General features: G+C 48.7%; 1 protein-coding gene across 1 annotated transcript in view; it reads right to left on the reverse strand.

Annotated features, from left to right (window-relative positions):
• The window catches only part of ankrd39 (ankyrin repeat domain 39), a 15,373-nt gene extending 6,837 nt beyond the window's left edge, over nt 1–8,536 (reverse strand). Inside the window, exons 1-3 of the mRNA XM_043681606.1 lie at nt 8,423–8,536; nt 5,008–5,153; nt 1,178–1,281 (exon numbers count right to left, since the gene is read on the reverse strand). Of these exons, the coding sequence (XP_043537541.1) occupies nt 1,178–1,281; nt 5,008–5,153; nt 8,423–8,526 (354 nt within the window). The 5' untranslated portion in view covers nt 8,527–8,536. The remainder of the gene's footprint in view (nt 1–1,177; nt 1,282–5,007; nt 5,154–8,422) is intronic.
• Between the last annotated feature and the right edge of the window lie 820 nt (nt 8,537–9,356).

Raw genomic sequence — 9,356 nt, forward strand, 5'->3', positions numbered from 1 at the left:
CCGCTACCTTTTATCTCAGCCCACTTGGCACACCAGCCTCATTCCTGAAGAAGGGCTTATGCCCGAAACGTCGATTCTGCTGCTCCTCGGATGCTGCCTGGCCTGCTACGTTTTTCCAACTCTGGTCTCCAGCATCTGCAGTCCTCACTTACTCACTGTCGGAGACCAAGCACTGAGTGCAAACAGACTGCTCTTGCATTCCACCTTGTGGCTGCTTCAAGTACATCACCCTGGGCCTCAGAGTGCTTTCATCAGAACAGGAAGCAGTGGAAATAAAATGATCCAAACCAGTGATTCCAGCCCCACCCACAGAGTAAATGGTGACGTTCCAAACTGCTGGGGTTCCAGCAAGCGACAGGACATGGGGAATAAGCTATGAGTGGGATACTTGCCTTGTGTTGGTGAGGGATTGAGTACAAGGGCAGGGAGTTTAGGATGGAGCTGGATAAGGCATTAGTGAGGCCACAGCTGGAGGACTGGGTGCAGATCTTGTCACGACGCTGTAGGAAGGACGTGATTTGCACTGGTGAGAGTGCAGAGGAGATGCACCAGGATGTTGCCTGAGCTGAAGCTATGGCAACAGATGAGCGAGGCTGGGTTGTTTGCCTTCAAGCAGAGAAGGGTGAGAGAGGTCCTGATTGAGGTATACAAAGTTATGAGGGGCACAGACATTCCCCCTTTACAGAGGGGTCAATTAACTGGGGAGGCAGGGGTGGGGGCACAGTTTTAAGGTGTAGAACACGAGGGGATTTGAAGTAATATTTTTTCCATTCGTGGGTGGTGGGTATGTGCAATTCTCTGTCTGAAAAGGTGGCAGAGGGTGGGAACCCTGAAGAAGAATTTAGACAGTACAAGGCTACAGAGCAAGTGCTGAGAAATGGGATTAGAATGGACAGATGTGGACATGATAGGCTGAACATCCTTTTCGCACATGACTCTCTCGACCTCATCTGAACTTAGAAAGATGTGACATTGATCCGCCTGGCATTCTCCCCAACTTGGAAGCAACCACACATCTGCGTACCCTCCGTGACCCGAATCACTTCCTCTCCCCAATGGCTGTCCAAGGCTCCCTCTTGGTTTAACTGAGCCTTAACCCCTGAATTTGAGTTCTCAGCACGCAGCCTGTGACTCTCTGCCTTTGGAGAGCGCTCAAAAGAGCTCAAGCATCACTCACCAAAGCAGTGTAGCCCGACAGGTCAGGCAAATTCGGGTCCGTCCCTTTCTCCAGAAACTTCCGGACTCTGTTGAAGTCGCCACTACTGGCTGCTGACCAGATACCTACGTCGGGGGAGGGAGAAAGAGAGAAATGGTGTCAGATGCCATGCAGCTTATTTAACCGTCACGTCTTCCATTTCAAATGTGCTTCCAAGGCCTTGATGAATTATAGTTTCTACTCTCGCCGCTTTCAGGGGTGCAAGCCTGACCTTCACAGCCTTCTACGTTAAGAAATTTTGGAGAGGCAGTGGCAGACTGGTCATGTCACTGGTCCAGACTGACCTGACGAGCACGGGTTTGAGTCCCACCCTGGCAGCTTGTGGAATTTAAATGCAGTGAATAAAATATGGATTTTGATTGCCATGGTGACCATGAGATAATCACTAACTGTTGTTAAAAACCCATCCGGTTCTCACCAATGTCCTTCAGGGAAGGAAATCTGCCATCCTGGCCTGGTACCATGTGAACCCAGAGTCACTGCGAGCGTGGCTGATTCTCAGCTGCCCACAGAAATGGCCCAAGGGCCACTCAGTTCAAGAGCAGTTCGGGATTGGCAGCATTTGTGAAGAGAAGGCAGAGTTAACCTGTCACGACCAGTGACCTTTTCTTCAGAATGGCTCCTTCACTTCTGAAGGAGAGTCACTCAGCTTGGAAAATGAACTCTGTTCCCTTTCCATGGACGCTGCCAGACCCTGCTGAGTTTCTCCAGCAATTTCTGTTTGTGCGCAAAACACGTTATAAAGCAAGCTGACAAAAGAAATAGGAGCAAATGACGACCATTTGGCCCGTCAAGGCTGCTGCATCATTCAACGCATCGTGGCTGGTGTTGGGCATCCACTCCACCTTCCTGTCCTCTCATATATTCCCCACTTCCCTGAGAGAATCCAAGAAATCCATCTAAATAAAACAAAGAACTGCAGATGCCGGAACCTGGACCAAGCCATATCAAGAAGGGTCACTGGATTCGAAAGCTTAACTTTATTTTCTATTCACAGATGCTGAGTTTCTCTAGATATTTCTGCTTTTGTTGCTCAAAGATGCAACTAGCACAGCCCTAAATATATTCAACGATGGAGTGTCCACAACCCACTGAAAAAAGACCAAAGAATCACCACCTCTGAGTGTAGAAATTCGTCCTAATCCATCAGACCCTTCTCCAAATTCTCCATATTGTAAATCTCACTCTCGGAGAAAGTGAGGACTGCAGATCAGAGTTGAAAAGTGTGCCGCTGGGAAAGCACAGCAGGTCAGGCAGCATCCGAGGAGCAGGAGAGGCGGTGTTTCAGGTATAAGCCCTTCATCAAGAATGTGGGGGGGGGTGGGAGGTAATAGGAGGGTGGGGATGGAGGTAGCTGGGAAGGTAGATGCAAGTGAGGGGGTGATTGTGATAGGTCGGTAGGGAAGGTGGAGTGGATAAGTGGAAGGAAGATGGACAGGTAGGAGAGGTCAGGAGGGCAATGCCGAATTGGATCCAGAATGAGTTGGGGGAGAGGCGATTAGGAAACTCGTGAAATCGATGTTGATGCCTTATGGTTGGAGGGTCCCAGGGCAGAAGATGAGGTGTTCTTCCTCCAGTTGTCAGGTGGCTTGGATTTGACAGTGGAGGCGGCCCAGGACTTGCATGTCCTTGGCGGAGTGGCGGGGGGGGGGGTTGAAGTGGTCGGCCACAGGGTGGTGGGGTTGTTTGGTGTGTGCGTCCCAGAGATGGTTCCGGAAATGTTCTGCGAGTTGGCGGCCTGCCTCCCCGACGTAGAGGAGACCACACCGGGAGCAACAGACACAGTAAGATGAGGTGTTTGGAGGTGCAGGAAAATCTCTGCCAAATGTGAAAAGATCCTTTGGAGCCTGGGGTCAGAGGTGAAGGGGGAGGTGTTGGTGCAGGTTTTACATCTCTTACTGGGCGTGGAGGGTGGGTTGATGGGGGTGCGCGTGGGCCTAACGAGGGAATCATGGAACGCACATCGGGGTGGGAAGGGAAATATCTCTCTGGTGGTGGGGTCTGAATGCACTGTATCTGCAGATTAGTGGGGTGGAAGGTGAGGACTGGGGGTTTCTGTCCTTGTTGCAGTTGGAGGGGTGGGGTTCAAGGGTGGAGGTGCAGTCTATTTAGGAGATGCACTGGAGGGCATTATTGATCAAATGGGAGGGGAAATTGTGGTCCTTGAAATAGGAGGCCATAAAGGATGTCCTGGAGTGGTCCTGCTCCTCCTGAGACCAGATGCAGTGGGAGCAGAGGAATTGGGAGTAAGGGACAGCGTTTTTACAGGAGGGGAGGTGTAGCCCAGGTAACAGTGGGAGTCGGGGGGTTTGAAATATATGTTTGGGTTGAATCGGTTGCTGGACATGGAGATGGAAGGGGTGGGAGGTGTCCGAGATGGTCCAGGTGTACTTAAGGTCGGGGTGCAAAGTGTTAGTGAAGTTGATGAACTGTTCAACCTCCTCATGAGAGCACGAGGTGGCGCTGATATACTCGTCAGTGTAGAGGAAGGAAAGGTGGGGAATGGTGCCAGTGTAACTGCAGAAAATGGACTGTTCCACTTATCCGATGAAGAGCAGGCATAGCTAGGGCCCACGCAAGTGTCTATGGCTACCCCTTTGGTCTGAAGGAAGTGGGAGGATTTCAAGACGTTTTTGAGGGTGAAGACCAGTTCCACCAATCGAATGAGTATGTCAGAGGAGGGGTGAAAATGTGTTGCTGGAAAAGCACAGCAGGTCAGGCAGCATCCAGGGAACAGGAGAATCGACGTTTCGGGCATAAGCCCTTCTTGTCAGTGGAGGGGTACTGGTTGGGTTGCTGGGAGAGGAACAAACACAGGGCTTGGAGGCTTCTGTCAACTCTGTTAAGCCTCTTCACAAGCTTTTAAATTTTCCCTCTCAGTCAGAGAGACGTCCAGCACGGAAACAGACCCTTCGGCCCAACTCCTCCATGCCGACCAGATATCTTAAACTAATCTAGTCCCACTTGCCAGCACTTGGCCCATACCCCTCTAAACCTTTCCTACTCAAATACCCAGATGTCTTTTAAATGTTGTAATTGTACCATGCTCCACTACTTCCTCTGGCAGCTCATTCCATACCCACACCCTCTCTGTGTGAAAAAGTTGCCCCTTAGGTCCCTTTTATGTCTTCCCCTCACCTTAAATCTAGTTTTGGATTCCCTTACCCCAGGGTAAAGAATTTGGCTATTCACCCTAGCCACGCTCCCTCATGATTTTATAAACCTTTATCAGGTCACCCCTCAGTCTCCGATGCTCCAGGGAAAATAGCCCCAACCTGTTCAGCTTCTCCTTCTGGCTCAAACCCTCCAACCCTCAACCTGACAACATCCTTGCAAATCTTTTCTGAACCCTTTCAAGTTTCACAACATCTTTCCTAAGCAGGAACACGGCATTCCAAAAGTGGCCTAAACTATACAGTGGCAACATGACATTCCAACTCCTAAACTCAATGCACAGTCCAACAAACTTGAGAGGAAAGATATAAAAGAGACCTAAGGGGCAACATTTTCACAGGGGATGGTACGTGTATGGAATGAGCTGTCAGAGGAAGTGGTGGGGGCTGGTACAATGACAACATTTAAAAGGCATTTGGATGGGGATATGAATAGGAAGGGTTTGGAGGTACATGGGCCAGGTGCTGGCAGGTGGGACTAGATTGGTTTGGGATATCTGGTCGGCATGGACGGGTCTGTTTCCATGCTGTACATCTCCAAGACTCTAAAAGCACTTAAATAAAAATAGACTGATTCATTGGGGCACTGCCAATAAACACTTAAATAGCATTGTCTACCTCTGTCAAAATCCATCTCCTCTAGTGTTTGGTGTACACTACTTGGCACTGAGGAGCCATGAGAACAGCACCTACAATCCAAACTATGGTCATCAGACGTCATGAGTCCTGGCGGTGTTGCTGTTGGCGGCTCTGCCTCAACCCAGCTGCAGAAGAGAACAGAGACACAATTAAGTGGAAATTTATCAATCTCTTTTGACCCAAGTTTGCGTTCCACAATACATGTTACAACAGTGCACATGCGTTCGGATAAAATTCCACCGTCAGCCATCCCCTGGAGAGAAGACTGACAGGAGATCTGATCAAGGTTTTCAAAACCATTGGGGGGGGGGGGGGAGCTGGATAGAACAGATAGGCTCCCACTTGTAAAATTAACAAGACGTGAGAGAGCACAGATTTAAAGTAATGTGCAAAAAAAAGCAAGGGTGACATGAGAAATAAATGTTTGCACACAGCGAGCAGTTCAGGCATTGCCTGGAAGTCTGGCAGAGGCAGGTTCAATTGAAGCATTCAAAAGAGCATTGGATGATTTTTTTTGGAGTGGGGGGGCAGAAAAACAGGGGATTGGCATGAGGTAATAATGCTCTTTTGGATTTGTCTCAACGCTTCAGTGATTCTGTATTAACTGGCATTAATGAGGCGGCACGGTGGCTCAGTGGTTAGCACCGCTGCCTCACAGCATCAGGGGCCCGGGTTCAATTCCCGCCTCAGGCAACTGTTGGTGTGGAGTTTGCACATTCTCCCCGTGTCTGCATGGGTTTCCTCCCACAGTCCCAAAGACATGCAGGCCAGGTGAACTGGCCATGCTGAATTGCCCATAGTGTTAGGTGCATTAGTCAGGGGTATATATAGGGCAGGGGAATAGGTCTGGGTGGGTTACTCTTTGGTAGGTTGGTGTGGACTTGTTGGGCCGAAGGGCCTGTTTCCATACTGTAGGGAATCTAATCTAATAAATGAACTGAATTAGCTTTTTCGACATGTCCTCATATGAGTACAGTGAAAGGTCATCTCTTACAATGCCATCTGAAGGTACCCAGGCACAGATTCTGATGTACAAATTCTTAAGAAAGAAAATATTGAAAAATAAAGAGTTCGGGATCACAGTCCTTCCAACCCAGTGCACACAGGCACCGAGCCCCCTGTAACTGAAGGAGATTTCTCCACCTGCGCTGGATACATCTCTTCACTGCTGGGTCCACCATATGCAGGAAAATAGGGATCACATAAGGATGCATTAGCGCAGCATCTTTGCTCAAAGGTTACAGGTTTGAATGTCAGTCTGAACTGATTTAGTGGTTGTCTGACAGCTCGACATCACAACCCAGGCTCCTTATCTCTCACCAATCACTCGTTGCCCCCCAAACCCATCTCCCCCATGTCTTCACCCAGACAGCGGGGAGAATGTGGCACCTGGGGCCACACGGAGTATTTCTCAGCTCGGGTGGATGCAACTGGCAACTGTTTCGAAGAACAGTGGAGGAAAGCTCTCCCCAGCACCTGGACCAATATTTAGCCTTCAACCCACATCATAAGAAAAGATCTGATCTGCCATCTATGGGAGCTGTTGTGTGCCAATTGGTTGCCATCTTCCTTCACATAACAACACTAAAGTGGCTACACTTCAAAAGTACCTTATTGAGGCCAACAGACTTGGAGCTATTTGGTGATTATGAAAAGCACTATATTTGTTTAAAAAAATTCCTTTTGCCATTTAATTACTCCCACCGGCTACATCAACCCACATTGGCATCTCCCAATGCAGGAGGAGGTCATTCAGCCCATAATTCCAATGTGTGGCCAGCAACATGAAACATTGACACAATCCCTCCGTATCCACATATGCTGAGCATTCCCGGCATTTTCCATTTTGTTTCTTCAGGAACGTTGATGTGGTCAAAAGACCACATTGTACTTGGTCCAAGATGCTCAAGGATTTTGAAGTAATTAAAATGTGACAGAGTGTAATACATATGATCCATAAAAACCTCAAATCAAAAAGCAGTTTTTGTCATGACTATCTGAAGAACAACTTCTTCCTGGCTGTTAACAAACTTGTGAATGGACCTCTCCTATATTCAAGTTGATCTTTCTCTGCACCTTCTCTGTGGCTGGAACACTCTGCGCTGCATTCTATTCTATTACCCTGTCTTACTTACCTAAGGTACAATTTGTCTGGTTGGCATGCAATGCAACACTTTTCACTCTATCTCAGTACATGACAATAATAAAGGGGAGGTGGTGGCATAGTGGCATTGGACAAATAATCCAAATGCCCAGGCTGATGGTCTGAAGAGGGAAAGTTAGCCAAATGATGACTAATGTGACCACCAATGAATGAGGGAAGGAAATCTGGTGCCCTTATCCAATCTGTGATGTGGAGGCGTTAGTGTTGTACTGGGGTGGGCAAAGTTAAAAATCACACAACACCAGGTTATAGTCCAACAGGTTTATTTGGAAGTACAAGCTTTTGGAGCACTGTTTCTTCATCAGGTCCAAATAAACCTGTCGGACTGTAACCTGGTGTTGTGTGACTTTTTTTAACCTTCTCCAATCTGGTCTACATGAGACTCCAGACCCACAGCAATGTAGTTGACTCTTAACTGCCCTCTAGTCAATTCGGGAATGACAATAAACATTGGTCCAGCCAGTGGCGCTCACAGCTCATGAACGAGTACAGAAAAACCACAATCAATTATTGCTGAAAATCTGTCTGGCTCACAAAATGTAATTTAGGGAAGGAAATCTCCAGTTCTTGTCCAATCTGGCCGACATACGACCCACAGAAATATCCTCACAGCACCAGGGTCCCAGGTTCAATTCCAGCCTCTGGCGACTCTCTGTGGAGTTTGCACATTCGCCCCGTGCCTGCGTGGGTTTCCTCCGGGTGCTCCGGTTTCCCCCCACAGTCCAAAGATGTGCAGATCAGGTGAATTGGCCGTGCTAAATTGCCCATAGTGTTAGGTGCATTAGTCGGAGGGAGGTGGGTCTGGATTGGTTACTCTTCAGAGGGTCAGTGTGGACTGGTTGGGCTGAAGGGCCTATTTCCACACTGTAGGGAATCTAATCTCATCTTTGACTCTTAATTACCCTCTGAAATGGCCCAAGAAGGCAAGCTCGCTTCAAGGGGCAAGTGGGAAGGGTTACAAATACGTTAGCCCACACCCTACGTAAAGGGGCAAACCTTTTGCCAGAACGTCAGGCCCCATCGAAACAAATTTTTAAAAAAAACTCCGGGAGGTCTGTTGCTGAAATGCTGGAGCGCAGCGCTGACTGAACGTGCACACTGCCAAGCAAGCCTCGGTGAGTCAGCAATTGCCAAACCCGCCCGCCCGCCGAAGCCGAGCCGCTAACGCCAGGGGAGCAGCAAGCTTCAACTCTAGAGAGTGTCAGTCCAAACGCCATAGCTCCAACTCACCTCCTCTCCGGGAGAGATGACAGACAGGTGCTGCTGTAACTGACAGGGCGAAAAGATACAACGCAGCTTGGCAACCAATCAGGCAGCCCAGAAAGTGTATCCATTGGCGTCCAGGAACCAATCAGATTCGCTGTCCACGCTCCACCCCCCCCCCACTCCCAACCTCCTGCGATCCCTTTATCAAATCCTCCAACAGTCACAAAACAAAACAAATTCAGCAATTGATGCATTCACCAAATTGCAACATGAGTTTGCAGTGAACGGTGGGCGAGGTTCATTGCTCGCCTCCACGCCGTGGTCAGAATCTTCCATTCGTCTTTCAAACCCCTGTGTGCTTGTGTGTGTGAGACTGTGCATGAGACTGTGTGTGCGTGTTTATTTGTGTGTCAGTGTATGCGTCAATGCGTGTATTTATTTGTGTGTATGTGTGTGACTATGTATGTGTCAGTGTGTGTTTATTTATGTGTTAGTATGTGTGACTGTGTGTGTGTCAGTATGTGTGTGACTGTGTGCACATGTGTCGGTCAGTATCTGTATGCGTTTTGTCTCATAGACGGCCACCTCTTATAGTCCATCACCCCCTCAGTAGTGGACGGGCGCAAGAGCCGAAATGTTGCATTCGGGGCAATGGAGCACGACTTGAAATGTGTGCCTCGGACCTGAAAATGGTTCACAGCAACACACACGGTCAAGTTGATCACTGGGACACTTGACTCAAAAGCACCGTGAGGGTGCCATTTTTAGCACGGATGTCTCTGATGACTGGGAAAGTTCATCAGCTTCATTTTTCGCCTCCCCAGTTCCGTACTCTCACAGTGGGCAGCCCGCAACTACATAACAAAACTCAGACAGCAACAATTGCATTTATATAGTGCCTTTAATTTAGTAAGGCACCCTAAGGTGCTTCTCTGGAACATTAAACGTGATTCGACAT

The sequence above is a fragment of the Chiloscyllium plagiosum genome, chromosome 42 (genome assembly GCF_004010195.1).
Source record: "Chiloscyllium plagiosum isolate BGI_BamShark_2017 chromosome 42, ASM401019v2, whole genome shotgun sequence".
NCBI classification, from domain to species: Eukaryota; Metazoa; Chordata; class Chondrichthyes; order Orectolobiformes; family Hemiscylliidae; genus Chiloscyllium; species Chiloscyllium plagiosum.